The sequence below is a fragment of the Uloborus diversus genome, chromosome 9 (genome assembly GCF_026930045.1).
Source record: "Uloborus diversus isolate 005 chromosome 9, Udiv.v.3.1, whole genome shotgun sequence".
NCBI lineage: Eukaryota > Metazoa > Arthropoda > Arachnida > Araneae > Uloboridae > Uloborus > Uloborus diversus.
Window position 1 is genome coordinate 134,461,224 of NC_072739.1, and position 23,368 is coordinate 134,484,591.

The following is a 23,368-nucleotide window of genomic DNA, read 5'->3' on the forward strand; positions in this document are numbered from 1 at the left end:
GTCTTCTGAAATTCTAACACAAAAAGATTTCCTACTTAGATATAATATCAGTCGAGAAGATTACATAAGAGAAGTACATTTGAATAGAAACTGAAAGCAAATTATTTGAACATGTGAAAAATGACCAAATTTTTAGAGCTTAAATATGAATATACAGAATAGTCAATGTAAGGGTCATTCTCATAAAAACAGTCATTTTGAGCTTATTAAGTTCAGAAAAATTAAAGAGGGTGAAATCAGATGAAACCTTTTTTGAGATAGATATATGCGAGAGGCTTTATGAAAAAAAAATATAGGTCCTGAAAAACAAAAATATTTTTTGATGAGCACTATACCCTTACTTAAGCCTTTATTATTATTACCTTCTGTAAAACTGGATTCTGGTAGCTATGCCTAACTGATATTTAAGTTTATTCACATACAGATATTCTCAAACAAGGAAGTAACTTATGATTATTCACTCTTAATTCTTTATTTTATTTAACTGTAAAAACAGATGTGAGGGAATGACGGATGCAAAAACTCTTATCTGGTTTTAAGCTTTCGTATAGGTTCCAAAAATAATTTCTGACCAATTATAGATGCAAATATGCTGCAATATTTTTTGTGTTTTGAGCTGTAAATTACTACACTTTTTGCTAAAACAAATTATTTCGTAGCAATTCTGAGAAGGAAACTGACTGTTGTGAGGGAACGACACTAACCGCTGGGGACAAACTTAAAAATAATGTGAACCAGTTTTGAATGAAAATTTAATTTTTAATGTTTTTTTTTTACTTAAATTCTTCAATATTTTGAAATAAAAACCACAAATATGTGAACTCATTGTTTGTTTGCTATGAAATAATTTGTGCTTCTTTTCTACTAACGTGTAGGGGGAACAAGTGAGAGAATGACATTTGGGTACTTTAGACTTACATTAAATATGTTTAAAATAAAATAAAAATTTTATTTTCAGTGATCTTGTTAAACTCTATCCTGAAAAATGCATGAGTTACAAAATTTTTGTAAATTATTATAGGGACGTGAAAATGACAGTTTCTGTGAGAATAACTCAAATGATACATAACTTTTCAGTTAATTACTGCAGTAAGCTATTTATTTCTAGGCTGCTCTAGTGTGTTGAAACGGCAATTTGAAACAGTAATTACAGTCAGACCTCCACATATCGAAGTAGCAAATTGTTGGAAAAAAATGCCATATTTAGAAATTTCGATATATAGAAACGATCTTATTTTATCCTAAAAGTCTCCTAAAACATTAAAATTAAAGCTAAATTACGTTTTAAACCTAATTTCTAATTTATACGAGCATCGGATTAAATGAAAGTTAATAATTAAATAAAAAAAACAGAAATTACATTTTTGCGCCTTCATACATCTTCATTCTTCTTCAATTCAACTTGATCCGCAACATTAGGGGATTTTCGTTTTGACAATGTAATTGAAAGAAAAGTAAAAAATCAATCTACTTGAATGATTTTTACTGCAGTTAAAAAGACTAGGAATGATAATCAACAGACAAAAGGGAGAACTTGAAACTGATTTTACAAAGTTACTGGTTACAACTAAGATTTGAAATAAATTTGAGAGAATTTAAGAACTCCAGAACGAAACAACAACCTATCTACACTCCCCTCAACCCCAGATTCCTTATAAGTTTCGTAGCAACCTTTAGTGAACATAATTTTCTCCCCTAACCTTCATTTTTCATGAGACAAACAGTATGACGTGGAAAAAAATCTACAAATGTCTTGAAAAAAAATTCGATATATAGAGATTTTGCCGATACATAGAATCAATTTTTCTATGTAATGAACATAGAAATTTGCTGGGATTTCGATACATAGAAAATTTTCATATGTGGAAGTTCGATATATGGAGGTTCGACTGTATATGACAACTTATGCTTTATTTGCAGTGAATATTTTAACATCCGTTTCTATAAATTGAAAAAGAATGATTTGCTTTAATGAAAATCCAACAAAATGAATAATATTTTATTTTAATATTTACACGTAAAAACTGAAAATCGACTACAAAACTGACTGGATTTATGTTGCTTCAGCTTTTTTCTCTGTTTCTAACACTGGAGGGCGTGAAAGTACTGCATCTATCAACCCGAACTCTTTTGCTTGCTCCGGATTCATAAATCGATCCCGTTCCATGCTTTGCTCTAAGAAAATAAAATAGAAGACATTTTCTTTGCATTCTGTAACAATTTAGAGTGCTTACAAAATGAATAGATGTAGCAGGTGCCCCTCATACAACATTGTTAAATTTGTGCTATGCTATATCGAAACTATGTTATACAAGACTTTTTTATTTATGTATTTGAATTATTATCCATTTATTTTTAAGTATTTACATAACATAAATTAGGGCAATATGTACCTGTTTACTGAAATCGTGTTTCGTGTTGTAACAAACGTTTGGTGCGAAGAAATCAATTGCGCATGGCTAGACACTGGTTTTTGGTGTCTCACATCAGCTTATGTTTCAGTATGAGCGAATTTCCACCTTGAATGGCTCTGTTTTGAAAGTACAAACGGAGTTTTCAAGTTACGACTTGTGATAGTTGGTTTTTTAATTTCTGTGAACATCAATAAGTAAAAAATATTCAAACTGACATTAAGAAAAACATTTTGCGTTTTGAAGAAATCGTTTCATTAAAACGCTTATTTTTATACATTATCTTAATAGGTTTTAAAATGGGGGCGAACATTTTGTTTGTTGTAACACATATTTTGTTGTATTGGTATTTGTAGTAATAGGATTTCACTCTATACAACAAAAACAGATTGCAAAACTTTTTGTATGACAATAGTTATTGATTTCATAAAAATTAAATATTGTATTTGTAGTAATAGGATTTCACTCTATACAACAAAAAAAGATTGCAAAAGTTTTCGTATGACAATAGTTATTGATTTCATAAAAATTAAATATTGTATTTGTAGTAATAGGATTTCACTCTATACAACAAAAACAGATTGCAAAAGTTTTTGTATGACAATAGTTATTGATTTCATAAAAATTAAATATTGTATTTGTAGTAATAGGATTTCACTCTATACAACAAAAAAAGATTGCAAACGTTTTTGTATGACAATAGTTATTGATTTCATAAAAATTAAATATTGTACTTAAACCAATTTCAATAAAGGCTGTGCTAGTAAAATGAAATTTTGATATTTAGGGCTAATCGACAGTCAAAGAGACTTTGTTGTAAAAATTACTGAACAAATATTTTGGCTAAAAATAATGTTGTACCCATAAGATAGTAAAATGCACAAAAATTTTAGAACAATCGTATAGTTTAGAACAATAGCAAAGAACAGTAGTTTAGAGCCTTATTTTTCTTAAACTTTAGAGCAATAGTAATTTTAGAACAATAATATTACACTTTAAGTTCATTGTTAAAAGTAGTAAATTTTTTTCCTTTCTTTTTGCTCATTTAAAAAAAAAAAAAAAAAAAAAAAAAAAACATTTCTAATGTTAATGATGTCGATGAAATTAGTCTGAGAAATTGTTGACATTAATTGAATATTACTTGAAATTTCAACAACAGTTTCATTTCTGTTTGTTTCGTCTAATTCTTTTTGTTTCTTCCAGTTTTTCCATAACTCCCACTTTTTCCCAGCTGCTTCCACTGACCTGGAAGAAACTGCTTTTTTCCCACAAGAATCCCAGCCATGTGTAACTAGTCATAATTTATACTAAATAATAAATTTATTAGGAAAAGCTTTTTCCTTATAACGTAGAATATGAAAGGACTTGCCAATGATTTCTATGGGCTGCTTTGTATGCTTTGAGTACAGTGAATTAATTTTCTTCTTCACATACAATATTTCTTCTGCATGAATTTGAATATCAGTCGCTTGGCCCTAAAAAGAAAAAAAAAAAAGAATATTTTTATTAAAAACATACACTTCATCACCAAAAAAAAAAACTTTTTTTTTTACTCAACACAGAAACTGAACAGGATAAATTCTCTGAAAACTCATCCTTTTGAATTTTTGGTATTATTTAAGACTTCATTTTCACAACATTTGAAAAGTATAAAAGTGCTGTGTTTTCAGGCGGAGGGATTATACAATATTTTTTAAAACAAATTCCTTTGACATTTTGACTTATTCTTAGCAAGCCGAGAATTTCAATCGTCATTGAATTATGCACACAAAATAGTTATTGAATTTGTATATTTTTTGCTTACTATGATTGAATTTTTACTTTAAAATCAAGAACTACAGTAGGGGCAAACTTAACCTGGCAGCATTGTGAAGGCTATGCAGATCCTAATTACAGCATTATGATGCTGTCAGGTTAGGTTTGTCCCTACTATAGTTTGGAACAATTTTGATCACGAATACTATTGTTAACTTTTTCAACTATCAGTTTCTTTTTCCTTTTTTTTTCTCTTTAATACCAAAACCTTGATACTAATATTTGCAGGCCCTGCCAAAGTTATCAAAAGTAATCCTTTAATGCTTAAAATGAGGCTTTTTTCATAAAGCCCAACTTTTAGAGCATTTAATATAAATTGCTAATTAATTCATGAAAAATGAAGGTATGATATTGAGGTCTAACTGCATATTTATAGATATGCATACAAGCCAACCACAATAACAATAAAGGTAAATTCATTTATCAATAAAACAATATACATAGAGCACCTGAATTTGAAACCCTAAAATATGGGTACCTAATTTACAATTTTCACAAAGATATATTAATATTAAAGTATTCTATTTAAGGATGCTTTCTACTTAAGGAATATTTTTTGTGGTCCTTTAAAAGTCGATAAACAGAAAGCCAACTGTATATATATATTAATTTTTTTGAAGCAACTTGAAATTAGCAGTGCTAAACCCCTCCCCCACCCTCAATAAATTTTATCTGACGACACCAATGCTTGATTGTAGTACCTCTTGATTTTGGATCAACATGGAGTTAATAAGAACCCACAACCCAAAAGCAAAGCACACTACTTCATCATAGTAGACATAGGAAGAAAGCAACATTTATCCCCAAGATGGCGGACGTCTCGCTACTTAAGTAACGATTTAGGGTTTAATATACCCCCAGGTTGGAAACAATAGGCCTAATATATTTATTCCAAGATACATACTGCAGCTTGTCCAGACGGCTGATGTATCATTATGCGGGAATTAGGAAGAGAGTGGCGCATTCCATGTTCACCTGCGCACAGCAAAAAACTAGCCATGCTGCACGCTTGCCCAACGCACCAAGTTGCTATGGGAGGCAAAATATACTGCATGGTATCATAAATCCCTAATCCTGCACTCACAGATCCACCTGAAAAGGAAATACATGAATGTATCAGTAGGCTTCAATTTTCTCCATCTCTTAATTTTATTCTAAGATATTATTTACATTTATTTCTTTTTCATGTGTTAAAAGCATTATTCACTTTATTGAGCAATCACGATTGCTTATTGTTCTCACTTGACTGTTTTTGGCGTTCCTATGATTTTATTTTCCCTCCAGCACCCTCCGCAGCATCACCGTCGACCAGCTCCTCACGATGCTGCACCTGTAGCGAAAACCGTCTCCAGGTTTCGTCAATATCCTACACTTACACGCATACATACACGCACCTACACACATATACATATATACACCTACACACATACATACAAGTACACACATACATACACCTACACACATACACAAACACATACACACAACTACCCACATACTCATGCCTGCACACAGACACAAACACATATGCCTATACACCCCCCCCCCCCCACACACCTACACACATCTACCCACACACTCATGCCTGCACACAGACAGAAACACACACTCGTGATCGCGAAAAACATAATTTGAATTCAAGATGACAAAATTAAAATTAAATTTTTTTAATACTTTATTCTTATGACAGCAAAATGACGTCACACTTTTAATGCAAAGAAATCATAATTCAAAAGCCAGTTGTTGTACAGAAGAGGCACTGAAAAATCTTAACAACCACATTTTTTAAGTTTAATTTTTATTTTTATTTGAATTTATTTTAGTTTGAAATACATAATTTTTATGTGCTCAGTGCTCATTATTATTTTTGAAAATAGGTACAGATCTGTACAATTATTATGGAGTTATCTCACATTTTAGCTTCAACTATTGCTAGAACTTGTTTGAATAATTTAAAAAGTAAGGCAAATACACATAGGTATTTAGCAAAAGAACAGCCAGGGGTCTGAATGGGAAATTTGGGTCCATTCAAAGACCTTTCACAAACATACGATCAACCAAAACAGACCTTTTTCAAAATCCCGACCAACGAAAATAGACCCTTCACAAAATTCTGATAAACAGAAACAGATATTTCACAAATTGTTCATTGAAAGAGCAAATCTGAAATCAAAATAATACATATTTACCATATATGAAACCAATGATTTTTGAAACCTTTTTTTGAAGTTAAATTGGAGGGATGAACTTATACAAAATCTGTTAATTTTGCAAAAAAAAAAAAAAAAAACAAAACAAAAAAAAAAACCAAATCAACACTTTTGTGATGCTTGTGCAAGCGATAAATGGCTACCTACTACTGCCAAATATGCTTATTTGTTTCTTTGAAAGAAATTAACGGCTAAAAGTCAGTTTGGTTTTAAATAATTTTGCTTGTGTGGAAGCACTTTGCCTGGTTGCTTGGTAAGCACTTTTCTATCCACTCATGATTTAATAAACAATAATAATTATATCAGCAAAATGAACTTAGAACTGCAAACGGATAGTAGGGGTGAAGAAAAAAGTGATCACTTCAGATGGGTTACCAACTTCAAAATTATTGCAGCCACTTACTGCCACTTACTTACTTAGCATCTGGCATTAAAATTTTATAGTGACTTGATTAAAAAATATCATCATTTTACCAGCTTGGCAATATTTACGTTTCTACAGTGCTATGTCTAACTTATTTTGGGAGAAAATTATATGGGTTTGATTTTTCGATGCTAATAAGAATGATTAACTTTAAATTAACTCTTTTATTTACCCTTTTTTTCTTTAAATGTTTACATTTTGAAAAGTGCAATCTTTTTACATCCGATATGAGAATCATATTTTATTCTTTTTTCAAGCTAACTTTGCTTATTAGGATACAAATAAATGAAAAGTCTCTTTATTTTTGTTGCAACGCTTATTTCAAGTTTTTAAAGCAAAATTCCATTTTCTAGTATCTAGAGTCAAAAATTAAAATGCTGCATAGATGGTTTTTATTTTTGCTTCAACTGTGCTGATAGATATTAATGATATGCTTATCAAAGGCCTCTAAAATGCAATTCTAATATTAATTTATCAAAAATATTTCTTTTACAAGCAGTTTTTATACTTTTGATGCCATTACTTTGAGGATTGCAATCTCTTTGCATCCGCTATGGGAATCTGATTTTTCAAATTTTTGATGTTTACAGGGGTCTGTCCAGGATTTTTCACAGGGTCCGTTTTTTGTGAAAAATAAAATAATTTTGTGAAAAATCAATTATTTTTGTGAAGAATCAAATAGTTAAAAAATTATTTTTTCTTTTTTTTTCTTGTAAAAACGAGAAAGTTTAGACTCTTGAGATGGTGGAAGTTGAGTGTTTTCTCTCTTTTCTGTTGAGAATATCATTCTTGAGTGTTTTTCCAGTATTTGGGGAGAGGGGGGAGGCATTGCTCCCTGGGAGATGGGCACCCCTCAAGTATCAATATTTATCTACCATTCTACATCATGTTAAATTATACTAGAAATGTTTTTTGTATAGTATTTAAAATAACTGTGACAAAAAAAAATTAGGCAGGGGTTCAGCATTTAGCTTTTTAACCCAAGACACTGTTTAGAGCACAGAGTTTCGTTCAAACCTTATAAATTCCGTGATTTTCACAAAAATAAAAAAATATTTTATTTGTTTACCTCTTAAACATCGAAAATTCGAAAAATCAGATTTCCACAGCGGATGCAAAGAGATTGCAATCCTCAAAGTGAAGGAATCAAAGGTATAAAAACGGCTTGTAAAATAAATATTTTTGATAAAATTACTTTTGAATTGCATTTTAGAGTCCTATGATAAACATATCATTAATATCTGGACACAGTTGAAGCAAAAATAAATAAATAAATAAAATAAAAAATAAACCATCGATTCAGCATTTTAATTGTTGACTCATAAAAGAAAATGGAATTCCCCTTTAAAAACTTGAAATAAGCTTTGTTACAAAAATAAAGAGACTTTTCATTTATTTGCATCCTAATAAAGTGAAGTTAGCTTGAAAAAAAGAATAAAATATGATTATCATATCGGATGTAAAAAGATTGCGTTTTTCAAAATGTAGGCATCTATAGAAAAAATAACTGTAAATAAAAGTTTATTTAAAGTTAATTATCCTTTTTAGTATCGAAAAACCAAACCCATATAACTTTCTCCCAAAATGACAGTTTAACATCGCACCACCAGACACTAAGTGGCGATAAGTTTGAATTTTGTACCCCTATCTGAAGCGATCACATCCGCCCCACCCATACTATCCTTTGCAGTTCTAAATTCATTTCGCTGTATATTATTGATGATTAAATCATGAGTGGGGAGAAAAGTGCTTACTACGCCTATTCAGAGAATGTTGACGCTTTTCCAAAGAAGTTTACAACAACACCGCTGCATAAAACAAACAAGTAAAATTATAAACCAAACTGACTTTCAGCTGTTAATTTCTTTCCAAGAAACCAATAACAGGCATTACATTTATTTGACGGTAGTAATTATTTATGGCTTGCAGGAGCATCACAAGAGTGCCGATTTTTTTTCTTTTGCAAAATTAGCTGATTTTGTATAAGTTGATTCCTCTAATTTAACTTTAAACATGCTGTATTATTTTAATTTGAGATTTGCTCTTTCAATAAACAATTTGTGAAAGATCCGTTTTTGTTTACCAGAATTTTGTGAAGGGTCCATTTTGGTTGATCGGATTTTTGTGAAAGGTCCGTTTTGGTTGATCAGATTTTTGTGAAAGGTCCGTTTTGGTTGATCGGATTTTTGTGAAGGGTCCGTTAACAGACCCAAATTTGCTCTGGCCAGACCCCTAGTTTAGTACTCTTTGTTAAGAGGTAAACAAATAAAATCTCTGTTTATTTTGTTAAAATCATGGAATTTATAAGTTTTAAACGAAATTTGTGCTCTTTAATAGTGTCCTGGTTCAAAAAGTTAATGCTGAACTCCTACCTGAATTTTATTTTTTTGTTACAATTACTTAAATACTATACATATAACATTTTGAGTATCATTTAACACAATGTAGAATGGTAAATAAATATTGATACTTGAGGGGTTCCCATCTCCAAGTGGCCGATGCTTTCCCCCCCTCCCCCGCTCAAATACAGTCAAACCTCCCTTAATAGACACTCTCTGTTAGCGAACAGTTTCTGAATCCCTAGACCCTCGAGATAGGGGAACAATGTATTTCACTCCTCGATATCGGACACTACCGTTAGCGGTCAGTAAATCAGCCGAGTTTCGTTTTATTTTTCTGTGTCTGGTAAGCTTTTGCTCAGCGCTGCTCTTGTGGCAAGCATTTTTTTTCTACTCCTTTATGATGTTCTGGGGCTAACCAGTACCCATAAGAGTACTTTTTCTCCTTACACTCCTTTTTCTCAGAAAACAGGAGCCATTCAAGTCGAACTTTTTAGTCGAAGCTTATGAAAGTTTGGTTTTCATTTCATGCATGAAATTCCAGCAAAAAACAGAAGAAAAAAATCTTTCTCCTTTTACACAGTAACTTGCTTCATCGTTTTTAATGGGTGAGAAGAAATACTCCCATGCAATTTAACAGCACCCCCCCCCCCCCCCCCCCCCATCCTACTAGATTTTGGGAGATGAGTATCAATGCCGCGTCCCAGACGCTGATAAGGAATCGGCACAGTATTGCCAGATTAAGTGAAAAGTAGTCAATTGTGCTACATTTTGCTACAATCTAAAACAAAAAAGGTGCTGAAAATCAAGGACATTGATTCCATTGTGCTTGACTGGTTTTGTTCAGCTAGAGGAAACAATTTACAAATGCCTCCCTATTTTATTTTCCCGAAAGATTCATCGGATTATTTACTTATTAGTTAAATTCACTTATATAAGCAATAATCATTAATTTAACTAAGAACTATAGACTGTATGTGTAGGTTTAAAATACAAAATGAAAATGCCATCGTAAATTCAGCCTCCCCAATAGCGGACACTCCCTGTTAACAGACAAAAACTTTGGTCCTCATGATGTCCGCTATTGGGAGGTTTGACTACTAGAAAAACACTCAATAATGATATTCTCAACAGAAAAGAGGAAAACGCTCAACTTTAGGCTTCAATGATGCAGTATTAACGCTATCAAAATTCTCAAATTTCGTTTTTACAACATTTTTTTTTTTTTGCAAAACTGTTTCATTTTTCACAAAATAAATTGTTTTTTCACAAAATAATTTGATTTTTCATGAAAAACGGACCCTGTGAAAAATCCTGGACAGACCCCTGAGAACTCAAAGCAAGTATACTTAATTCTAAATGTCATTTCTCTTTTTATTATTATATATTTGTTTAGTTTTTATTTATTTCATTTATTTATTTTGAATTTTCAAGACTAACTTGATTCATTTTGAAGAAATATGAGAACTACACAAATAAATTATCAATTTAAATTCATTTAATTTTAATACAACATGAAAAAATTAAGTAATATGTTTCGTACAATAAAACAATTTACATGTAAGAATAGTAAACTTAAAATAAATTAATAATGTCACATTAACTACGAAGGAAGAATAAGAGAAGTATGCTTGTACAAAAGAAAAAACAATAAAAGCACCAATAGTAATAGGACAGAGGTCCATGTATTTCGTGGTTATAGGAAAAATATTTTTCAATGAAAACAGAGGTGAACTTTATGATGAAACCATTGACAAAACCATTGACAAAAAAAAAAAAAGAAAGAAAGAAAGAAAGAAAGAAAGAAATATATACCTCCACTATTTATATACATATGAATTGGTTTTTTACTGCTTTCTGACTGAAGAAACAACAGCTGAGCAACAACCACACTGGACATCTCTTCAGTGATCTGTAAACCAAAAATGAATTGTTAAAACTGCTCTTTTGTATAAATAGTGACTGCTGAAACAAAATTGACAGCTCAGTCTGTGTGTAGGCATGAGTGTGATGAGTGTGTGGGTAGTTGTGTGTAGGTGTGTGTGAATGTGTAGGTGTCTGTATGTATGTGTAGGTGTTTGTATGTATGCGTGTGTGTATGTATGCGTTTGAGTGTGTGTATGTATGCGTTTGAGTGTGTGTGTGTGTTTGTGTGTGTAAATGTTTGTGTATGTGTGTGTATGTATGAGCGTGTGTGTAGGATATGTATGCAACCTGTAAACGGCTTTCGCTATAGGAGCAGCATCGTGAGCAGCCGGTCGACGGTGATGCTGCAGAGGGTTACGGGGAAAAAATAAAATCATAGCACATCAAAACAGTCAAGTGAGAACAATAAGCAATCGTGATTGCTCAAAAAAACTTCATAACATGACTTTAAACAAGCAATTTTTGTATGCATACAGTGGAACTGGTTTATAACGAGAGCAAAGGGCTCTATTTACAAGCTATTAGCTTGTAAATAGAGCCCTTATAATAGAGCTTATTGCTCTGCTTTAAGAGCAATATTTGCTTGTTATAACCTAGGGCTCATAAAAAACAGGTTCGTGAAAAAAAATCATAATAATTTATGCATGCTTGCTTTGTTATTTTTATATTTCTGTACATTACCAAAGAAGTTGGTATTTATTTGAGCTGTCTTATTGTCTCTTTCTTGTAATTGTTTTTGAGGAAAGTGGGGTCCGAAAAAACATTGTCATTTGCATCCGTGGCTTCAAAATACTTTGAAGTTTTTCTGCACTTTAGGAGAAAGGTATGTCAAGAGCTATTCAAATTCTTCACATTTGTCATTATGGTGGTTGCTTTCATTATTTTCCTTTTATCTTGGCTTTCAGCTACAATACCCTTGGAACTATATCTTGTAAATGATAACATTCTCATCAACAAATTTATAAATTTTTAAATGCTCCTCTACTTCAATAATTTCAAAAAAAAAAAAAAAAAGCCTGAGATATCACTTGTTCTCATAATTTATGTCTTACCTCTAACTTTCAGTTAAATTCAAAATGTTAATGGATTTTTTCCAAAAAATAGAATAATCTTTTCTGAGGAGGAAATCAACAGACGCTTTATGAATTGGAAAAATATTGCTTGCTTTAAGCGGGGTTTGCTCGTAAAAAGTGAGTTTTGTTCCCAAAGACTTAACATTGCACCAACCAAATCTTTTTCATTTCCTCCTTTCATCTGAGTTCTGATTAAAACAGGGCTTGCTATTAGAGATGTACCGAGTACTCGGTACTCGGCCAAATTCTGCTCAGATACTCGGCCAATACTGAGTAGTTGCAAAAAATTGAATATTGTCCAAGACAGATACTAAAATTTATAAAAAAAAAAAAAGAGCAAGCGTTATATTCTGCAATCATTTACAATTAAAATTTATAAGTCAAATTTAAATTTTGAGAATAATGAAGTTTGTAATGCTTCAATGTAATAAATCTTTATTTTAATGTCCCCAAAGTTAATAAAACTTATTTGTTAAAAATTATGCAAAAAAGGTAAGTATAGAACATATGAAATTTTTATATTAAAAATGGATTTTTGCTATAAACAAAAATTAGTTATAAAAAATATAAAAATACTTTTGCTGAAAAAATAAAAGGAAATAAAACAACGTTAAAAGCACAGTGCAGGAACACTGCAGACACGTGTTTTGGCGTTACAAGGAATTCCTTTTTCAATGCACAAAATGGGAGCTCGTGGGTTTAAAGGCATCAAAAGTCGGATTTTTTTGTTTTTTTTCACACTTACACTCTTCTCACATACTGAAAAAGATTTAACGGGGGGGGGGTGGCAGAAACGCGTGTCTGCAGTGTTCCTGCACATTTGTTTTATCTGCTTTTAAAAATTATTTATGTTTGGTGGACTGGAACTATAATTGATTGATATACAGTGAAACCCCTCCTAACGGACACCCCTCTTATGTGGACAATTTTTAATTCCCCAGTTCCAATGCAAATAACATTATTAAACCCCCCTGCGAACACCTCTCTAATTGCGGACAAAAAAAATTTGTCCTGTTAGTGTCCGCATTAGAGGGATTTTACTGTAATTTGTTTTAATTCCAACTTGATTAATCATACCTTTTATTTATTTATTTTTAATTTTAAAAATAATTTTTTTGTAAAATTTTTGGCACAAACAAAATTGTTTATATAATGCATAATTAAATTTCAGCAGGAATTTAGTTTTAAAAACTATTATATGGACAAGGAGGTCTATACTACTATTCCAATAAGTTCAAAATTCATCACATGTGCGTCGGTGGTTCTTCTTAAAACATAATTGGTACGTGGTAACTCGGACGAGTAGTGAAAGGCCGAGAACTCGGCAACTTGGTACTCAGCCGAGTAGTGAAAGGCCGAGTACTCGGTACTCAACCAAAGTGCTACTCGGTACGTCTCTACGTCGCTATAAGCGGGTTGGACTGTATATATATTTATACATATACGATTTGGGTTCATACTCATTTTTAAAAGTGAAAATTAAAGACTTTTCAAGGACTCTCAAAAAATTTTAAGGACTCATCGGAAATGATTAGATAAATTTAGGTACACCATTTCAAACTTTTCCAGGAGGGGTGGGGGAAGCAAAGTTAGATGAATTATATTTTAAAATTTCATACATCATTAGGATTAGAGTGGTCAGAGAGAGAGCAAAAAGGGGGAAATTAAAAAATAAAAAAGACTTCTTAAAAACATGCAGAAAAGAGACGAGATCAAAATAGGTCTATTTTGCAGACCATGACATTCCAAAATTTAACAAAAAATGGCTAATTTACCAATTTTAAAGGTAATACGAATTTCTTTCCGTATTATTATATTTGAAATAATTGGGTAGTAATTTATACAATGCATGGTACATATTGTTCTAAAAGCATAAAATTTGTTTCTCAAATTTCAGTAATAAAAAAGGATCAGAAAAATGGGGATAACTGTAGAAAATTGTACATTAAAGCATTATTTTTTTAGTTTGTTTAGCATACGTCACAGGAGTGAGAGGCAAGTTGAAGGAAAATAACTAAAATCTCTTTTCTTCAAGATATTTTAACAATGGTTTTGTTATTATTGCTTTTCATTTGTTGTTGTTACAAACATCCCATTTTGTACAAATTTGCTATATTTCACCATTTCTTGCAAGTTTGTTTAGTTCTAAATAAATTTAACTTTTGAAAGAAAGGCAGCAAGTTCTAACCTCCCCCCCCCCCCCCGAGTCCTCGAATGAAGGGTTGAGGGGGTCAAAGTTCAATCAGGATCAAAAGCTTCATTTAACCCAGAAATTCCAAAAAAATATATACAGAGTGTAAAGCCTAAACCATTAGAGATTCACCATAAATAATTTGAATGCTTTTTTAAATACATAGAAAAAGTAAACATGCCAAGTTTCAATACAGTCCGAGACTGTGGGAGTCTGCCCACATATTTTTGATTGACTTTTGCATTTTTTTCTAATATTAAATTAAGAAATAAAAATATTATTAAAATAATGAATAAAATAAGCAGATATTCAGTAGAATATTCTTTCCTACTGAATATCTGCTTATTGTTGCTTAATGTTGGAGGGAAAAAATCCTTCCAACATTAAAAATGACTGAAATATTTGCAGGATGCAAAAAGATTAAAATCTTATACAAGGCATGCATTTTTCAGCAAAACATGTGTTTGACATCGTTGGCATGTCTCCCTAATATACATTTTAGGTAGATATTGCGGAGGATGAAGATTTGGGGGGGGGGGGAATAGAAAAAACAAGAAAACAGGATCTGAACTTAATATAGTTTAACGGATCCAGTGCAACTTCCAACTTTCTTGAAATGACGACACAGTTCTTGAGAAAACCACAGGAGATTTATTCACACTATGTACAGGAAAAATCGTCAACAACTGCTAAATTAATCATCAGCAATTAAGCAAATATCGACCAACACCGTAAACTCAACGGTTACACACGTATTTACATTCAAATACGCAAAAATAGAGCTCGAAAGGCTTCACAAGACAGAGCAATACATGCCCTCCAGCGTACCGCTGCAACAATTCACAAGCAAAAACTAACTCGAGACTGACTTTTCATCATGCGGCAGCTATTTATAAACATCGAAAAGTTTCCACAATATTTCGAAATGCTTCTCGAAAATCGTAGACCGTTATCTTATTTCTTTCCATTGACAAATTTTATCATTCAGAAATGAGAGGGCCGTATACTTCAGCCGAATGTATAGGGGCTGTATATTCATTACAAGAAACTATTTACAAGTTACGTTACTACTAATTTTAGATGAAAGATAATTTAATAAACGCCAAATTTAGCTAGATTATGACAAATTAATCATAAAAACAATTACTATTTACAGAATTTGTAACAATAGTTTTTAAAAAATTAAGGAAATTTTCAGAAAATTAAGGACTTTATAAGGACTTTAATTTTGCATGATGAAATGAAGGGTTTTTTAAGGAAGTACGAACCCTGATTTTCATTTCGTATCTCAGAAACAGCTATAACAATTTGGGTGAAGTTTTTCATTTAGATGTAATTTTACATTCTAAGTTTATCGGTGTGTGTGTGTGTGTGTTTTTTTTTGGGGGGGAAGGGGGGGGTAGAAATGGGATTTTTCACAGAAAAAAAAAGTTTTTTTAAATGAAAAATCTGGTTGAGTTAAGCTCTAAAAAAACTAGCTAAATGCAAACGATTTGCAACCATTCCAATGAAAATTAGGAAAATTGGCTGTATGAAGCATTTTCTAGCAAAAAGCGACCAACTGCTCTAAAAGTACTTATTCCAAATGAAAATCTTGATTGGGATGAAATCTTGAGTCCCATTATAGTTTGAAAGGAAATATTAGGCTAAGACTTGAATTCACCATGTTAAAATTTGCTCCAAGTTCAAAATCTCATAACTAACAACAGGAAAATTATGTAACAGAAACAAAAATATAACAGACAGTTTAAAATAAATAGTTGATTAAATTACGTTTAGGTCTTCTTCATTTGCTTGATTGGCAAATCTAAGTGGTAGCTTATCTGCTGTTAAACATAGCAAAATAATAATAATAATAATAATGATGTTTCTCATGCATATGCAATGCATGAACATGCAGTGGGGAAAAAAAAACGGTAACATTTTTGATGTCATTTGTGCTTTATATATCTACTTATACTGATTATGCTTATGTCACAAAATGGAAATAAAGTGAGATTGAGACAAGACATTTCTTAAACTTATTGCCTTTTATTTGCTTAAAATGAAAAGCATTTATAATTAATGATTGGCGAGAGTTTTCCTTTTTTAAATTTAATTTATGCCACATGTTGCCATTTTTATCAAATTACAACCAGTTTCTGCCATCAGAAAGTCACCTTTAACACATATGCTAAAATGAAGCTTTTTTTTTTTTAAAAAAATTATACTTACAGGACCCATTACACAAATGATCCTCTCCTTCAATAATCTTGAATAAATATCATAAGCTCTTTCACCTCGGCCAGTTTGTTCAATCACCATAGGAATTAATGGCATAAGACATCTAGAAGTTTTGTGAAGAGGTCTGTTACTGTTACAAAAAGGCACCTTAGGAAGACTCCTAAAAATCTGAAAGTGAAAACTCAGTAAATAAACAGACCAATGTTTACATATTAAACAACAAAATTCTTGTAATTTTGTAAATCACAAAACAACAAAATATTACAGTAGTGTCACAATTATTTAGACGCTGATTAACTGGATCAATCAAAACCATGATACTTTTATTTTCCTTTGTAGCTCTCTTTTCTTTTTTCTTCTTTTAAATTAATATTATTATGAACTATACAGTGGGTAAGAATGTGTAATGATTTCTATGAGTGCTTGCTAAACAAAATGTAATATCTTTTAAACTCTGTTAAAGTTAAATAAGCAACTTTTAAATGTGTCCAGTGATGCCCCACAGATCATAAAAAGGGTAAGGTGTTTTTATATAAAAGGGTACTTTTTGATAAGATTATAGCAGTAGATAGAAAAGGTGCTTTTTTTTTCTTTTTGTATACTCTAGTAATGCAACAAATATATTCGGCTGCCGAATAGTTTACTTGTCTTTGCTGTTTTTGTCTAAAAGCAAAAAAATATGTTGCATTTAAAGCATAACTTTGCATGATTAATAGGTCAATTTTCATTATAAAAGATTTTTTAAAATGATTTAGAACATATTTTTTAAAAATGATAGCAATGGTTTAAACTTTAAAAACATTCGGCCATATTCAGGCAAAAAAATATGAAAAAGAAGAATATATTTCTTAGCAACAATTTTTGAAGTTCCAAGTTTTATATTTGAGCTCTTATAGAAGCTTTCTTTTTCTATTAGAGCCATTATTTCATAAAGCTTTTCAAATAAATAACAAAATAATAATAAGATTACGCATGGAATTATATCATATGAATTTCTATCTTACATATACATTTTCCAAAATTAACAGTAACAGAGGAAGAAAATATCATGGTAAATTTCGTAAACAAGGTAGGAAGTTCAGTTGTCGAACAAGAGTATCAAAGTAGTTAAAAGTTCTTTTTGTTAATTTCTTGAACTCAAGTTTTAAACTAACTGAACAACGCAGCTAATGCTAAAGTCACCCACTAAAACTAATAAAAATGTGATATAAAATATTAATTCTAAAATATTTTAAAACAATAGATATTACAATGAAAAAAAAAACGTTATCTGCTATGTTCCCCGTAGTGTGTAAAAAGTAGCGTTTACAAAAGAAAAAAACATCTTCTGTTTTAATTGAATTAAATGTACACAACTATTAAATGTAACGTAATATAGATACAGCAAAACGTCCAACAAGGGGGGGGGGATTGGAAAAAGAAAAATGCAATCCCTAAATAAAACAAAAAAAAAGGATAGAAAAAAAAGCAAGCACTGCCGGCAGGGTTGGGCAGGGCCGTATCCAGAAATTTTTTTCGGGAGGGACCCGGATTAGCACATTGCCCTAACACACACATGCACATATAGTATAATAGACACACCAAACGCATAAAAATGTTAACATAGAAGACTTTTTGTCTCGATTTTTAATGATTCCACTGTTTGGACTGTTGTTATTTTAATTTCTTATTATTTTTCTTATTCAACTTGTAGTGGTAAGGATAACAGGAGAGTGTCCCTTTAAGTCGAATGTAGAACATCCATAATTTCAGGGGGTCCGGGGGTTTTTCCCCCGAGAAATTTTCGAAAAAAAAAGTAATTTGAAGCCTTATATTAGGTAATTGAGACTACAAAAATATGAAAAAAAAATAGGCAAACAAAGTCTTTTAAAAGTTATACATTCTTTTGCAAATCAAGATCAAACAAAATAAAAATTGCTTGCTCGACAAATCATGGAACTTAATGGACAGAGAGGAAAAACGAGAGAGGAGAAAAGAGAAGCACCTCGCCATCTGCTCATATCGGCTTTTAGTGAAGTTTGTTTTCGATCACTCCCCCTACCCCCATTTTTTTTCATTAAATGCCCTACAGTATGAAAATTGTACAAAACAGTTTAAAAGAAATGGTGTAGATATTCAGAAAATAAGAACGGAAGAGTAATATTCTGGCCATTTGGACAATTCATACTTTATTTTCTTGATAAGATACAAAATTGAAGAACTTTTCAAGGAATTTCAAAAACTTAAATAATTTTCAAAGACTCTCGAACAGTTGAAATTATTTGAAGCTCTTTATTTACACTTTTCAGAAGTTGATTGCAGTCTTACAAAATGATTATAACTTTGTAGGACACACCCGTTTTAAGTTAAAAATAAATGCAACGAAATATTTCTCGAAACAAACTTTTTTTCAATCACAAGTAGTGCAGAAAATGAAAGAGAGTAGAGTAAGTGTTATTTTTTTTTCTCGTACTTAAGGTATTAACAGTATGCAGTAGAAGTAAGGGAAAAAAAAACAAGCAATAACAAAAGAACCTCCATGACACTGAATTCGGCATTAAATAAATGCAAGACGAGAAACATATCAGTCACAAAAATGATCTTGAAAATTATGCTACAAAAACGCGAGAATCGTGACTTTTGCATTTTTTACTCAGGATGTATCAAGGAGCTGAATTTGGTACATCTTGGTAACAAGATACTCGCCTAATCGGAAACTAGGGGCCCAGCCTTTGGGGAGTCCCCGGCTCGAAATCAGTACAGTGTAAGTTTTGTAAGAGTTTTAGGGGGAGGAGGGGAGGAAGGCAGGGTCGTTCACAGAGGGGAGCAGGGACACCTGTTGTCCCGGGCCCGAGCTTAAAAGGGGTCCAATATTTTTAAACCTAGGGTCGAAAATATGGGTAAACAATATGGAGGGGGCCCCAAAAAAGCATTTGTGACAGCCCCAAAATTTCTGTGCACGTCTCTGGAGGAGGAAGTGCACAGAAGTCAGTTCGGTAGACTTGAAAAGTCTACCGAACTGACAAAGAGCCTGCCTTGACCCTGGACTGCCCTGAATTGAATTGGGGAAGAGAGCAGGAAGTCCTAATTAAAGGTCTAAATTTCAAGTGTGCCTTGCAGCTAATGAGAACTAGAACTGCTTTTTCTGTATTTCTACAAAATATTATAAATTTTGAATAGTAGCAAAAGAATAAAAAAAAAATTTCTTATTTTCCTTTTCTGACATTCGGAATTTAAAAAAAAAGAAAAGAAAAAAAAAACTTTTTCTGTTTTATGGTACAAAACATTTCGGGTTTCGGGGGCGGGCCCGTGGCCCCTCTGGATACGGCCTTGGGGTTGGGTTTTGGACTATCCAAAACTGGTTTAGGACAGGACAGGTGATTTTTATCGTACAAAACTATGCTAAAGCTAAAGAGGTGTAACCTGATCAATTTGTATTTACTGCAATATTTGTAATGCCTCAATATAGATACTGATGAAATTTTTACCGGTAAAAACATAGTTTTTCCCATGTCCTGGTAAACACCAGTTTTTCCCGTTAAAAACCCAACCCTGCTGCCAGAAGAATACAAAGTCATGACGTCATAAAATACAGAAGTAAGCAATAGTAAAAAAAAAAAAAGACAAACATTGTAGCGATTAAGATTCGTTCCCTCAATACCAAATCGAAATCCAGGGTGTGACGTCAGCAGATAAGAGAAGAAGGTTTTTTCGATCGATACGCGAAGATAGGATGATGATGTCCTGCATTTAAAAAATTGTTTTAAAAAAACTATAGCGTATTTTTGAAAACTTTTCTTTGCTGAAGAGGGTGAAATGTTTTCACTATTACATACTTAATTTTTTTTAAAAAAATCTTTTTTTACTGTTTATGGGATAAGTTTAGGATAAAATGCAAAATAAAGGTTTTTCAAAAATTCATAAAAAAAGCAAAAATTGGGCTGTCTTTAAAATGTTTTCAGTCATCATATTTAAAATTAAATTCCCTACACTGTAGTACAAAAAATATCTTTCTGGCGCAATTAGTTCGGTGTTTGTGGAGTAAAAAGTACAGTGAAACCTCCCTTAACGGACACTCCCGAATAACGGACACCTCTAATTAACGGACATTTTTGCAAGTCCCAGTCCCTCAATATAGGCTATTCCATGTAATTCACTCTGAATAACGGACACTCCGAATAACGGACAGTTATTTCACAAAAAATTTCCCTTGCGATCGTAGAACTTCCGTTTTTTTTTTCTTTTCACAGAATATCTTAGTATCTGCTTGCCTTACTTACAAAGCTTTTCATCCTCCACAACTGATATTCCACCCCCCCCCCACCTGTCATTTCCTTATCACTGTTTCTAGGAATTAAAAGGGTGGTAATGGGCAGAGGCAGCGATTGGGGCTTAAAAGTTGGGGCAGAAAAAAAAAGAACTAAAAGGCATGGTACTTTTTGCGGGCAGCAAAAAATGAAAAAGGAAAAAAAAAGTCATAATTTTGTAACGGCTAGTTTTGAGAGTATTGAAGCAGAGTGAAAACTGATGTCAGTCTAACAATTAACGTACGTTTTTCTTAAGATTTTAATGAATTTTGTACACAATAACTATTCAAAAGTTAAGATAAAAAAGAGGAAACTGGGCGCTTTTTCTAACTGGGGCTCTCGGGAGATGCAATTGAGCAGACCGGCGCCGGTAGTAGTCGGCTTTATGGCGCCGTGGTTTCGTTGGGTTGTTTAATTTTTAGACATGAAAAAGATTTGCCCATATTCAAGGTCATATTGCCAACTGTCAAATCATGCAATAGTGATACTCGAGATAAAATAAATAAATTAACCATAAAAAGTTTTTTTAGGGGGAGGGGGGTTGCTCCGCCGAATCGCCGCCGTTAGTAATGCAAAAAAAGAGACGTCAAACTGTTTTAACTGATTACTTTAATTGATTAAATGCTTTTTAAGACAGGTGTGTGCTGTCAATATACCTTTAAGAAAAAACAGATTAATTACACTTGATGTAAAATGTAGTAAACCTTTCGCAATTGTTTCGATTGTGCTCTACAAAGGGAACAACAGCCCACTTTGAAAAAGGTAAATTAAGTAGTTCCTCCTAATAGCGGACACCTCCCAATAACGGACAAAACTTCTAGTCCCTTGACTGTCCGCTATTCGGAGGTTTCACTGTACTAAAGACTGCTAAAAATCATGAAGAACATTAAATAACTTTTTCTACTAAAAATTTCAAAAATCAAAGCCTGTATTGCACCTGAAAACCAAATTTCATCTTTCTAGCCCTTACCGTTTTCCCGGGATGCGCGCTACAAACACACAAACATCTTATTTTATTATATGTAAAAAGACTTAAGTTTGCACTGATTGAAACTATTAGATGCACATCAAATATCAGATATTTTTGAATCCTGGTAGTGGTTTTGAAATATAAATGATTTCAACCAGGAATAAGGTTTTATAACATTATAAATTCGATAATTAGAAATAAAGTAATCCCTCAAAAATCAGATATATGTATCACGATTTTAGCATCTTAATAAAATAAAAGGGATAAAAACACTGCTTGAATTACTTGAACAGAACTGCAATAGTATTTGATGTCTTAAAATCCTGAAACATGAAAAGTGTTCTGAACAAATAACTTTAAACAGACAAAAACATCGTGGGATTTAAGAGCCAGCATGCAGCTTTGGGTTCTCTCTTCAGCCGGAAAAACTAACTCTACTTTCATACATAAATTTAAGATACAAAAATATATCTTTTTGCCATTTCACACCCTCAGAGACCACCCGCACCTACCAATTGCTCGGTTTTAAATGCTCAGATAAATCTGAGCTAGTGGAGCTCTGAGGAACTTTATTTAAATATATAAAAAATTACATTATTTTAAAAAAATGTATCGCAAGTTATTTATTCAACCAGGTTTCAAGACCAAACGACTTTATTGGTATGGAAAGAAGTTATTTTACTTCAAAATTCAACTAAAACATGAATCACAGTACACGTAAGTGAGCAATTAACAAGGGGGAACAAATGCCATACATGCTTTAACGGCAGTTTCGTCCACATGTTCCTAAAGAATAAACGTCGTAAAGGAGTGTAGTAAAAATTGTATTTTGATGACAACAATTTGTTTTCGAAACGTTAAAAGATAAAAGTTGAACAAAACTTCGTTAAAAAGATTTATGTAAATCCTAAAATTATTTCAACATGACCGACGCATGTAATATTACTCTACATTATACTATGCGCAAATCACTCCAGTGAGAGATTGAAGTGTAAGGTTTCTCCTCTTCCGCACATAACGTAAGCAAGCGACGTCACACAAGAGGCATAATTTTTGGACGTGTGTGTGAAAACGTTATGAAGATGAATCAAAAATGAGTAGGGCTGTCGTGGGATTTTTAATTTTACGAAAAATGACAACGATACATCAAATTTTGTTAAAAAATGGGCGACATCAGGATCAACGCCAGCACAAATGTTCAGGGTGTTCAAAGCAAAAAACATTTTTGGACAGACGAAAATAAAGCTCATGAAAAAAAAAAGGATGGGATGCGGCACATTTACGGCGGCTTGGTATGCACTGTCGAAGGCAGTGACACTAACAATCTACTTAAAATTTAAAAAAAATAATTTGAATTTTGACATTTTGAATTCAAATTATGTTTTTCGCAATCACGTGTGTTTGTTTGTTTGTGGGGGGGGGGGGGGGGTATGTGTGTTTGTGTGTAGGGGGTATGTGTATCTGTGTGTAGGCATGTGTGTTTGTGTTTGTGTGCTGGCATAA

At 32.1% G+C, this 23,368-nt stretch overlaps 1 protein-coding gene across 1 annotated transcript; it reads right to left on the bottom strand.

Moving 5' to 3' along the window:
- Positions 1 to 1,976: 1,976 nt before the first annotated feature.
- LOC129229728 (ATP-dependent Clp protease proteolytic subunit-like) lies at positions 1,977 to 22,814 on the bottom strand. The gene is made up of 6 exons (XM_054864094.1): positions 22,621 to 22,814; positions 16,601 to 16,777; positions 11,012 to 11,108; positions 5,131 to 5,318; positions 3,781 to 3,886; positions 1,977 to 2,175 (listed from the first exon to the last, which is right to left on the bottom strand). The coding sequence occupies exons 1-6, from the start codon at positions 22,645 to 22,647 to the stop codon at positions 2,054 to 2,056; spliced, it is 717 nt and encodes a 238-aa protein (XP_054720069.1). The 5' UTR covers positions 22,648 to 22,814; the 3' UTR covers positions 1,977 to 2,053.
- Positions 22,815 to 23,368: the final 554 nt, after the last annotated feature.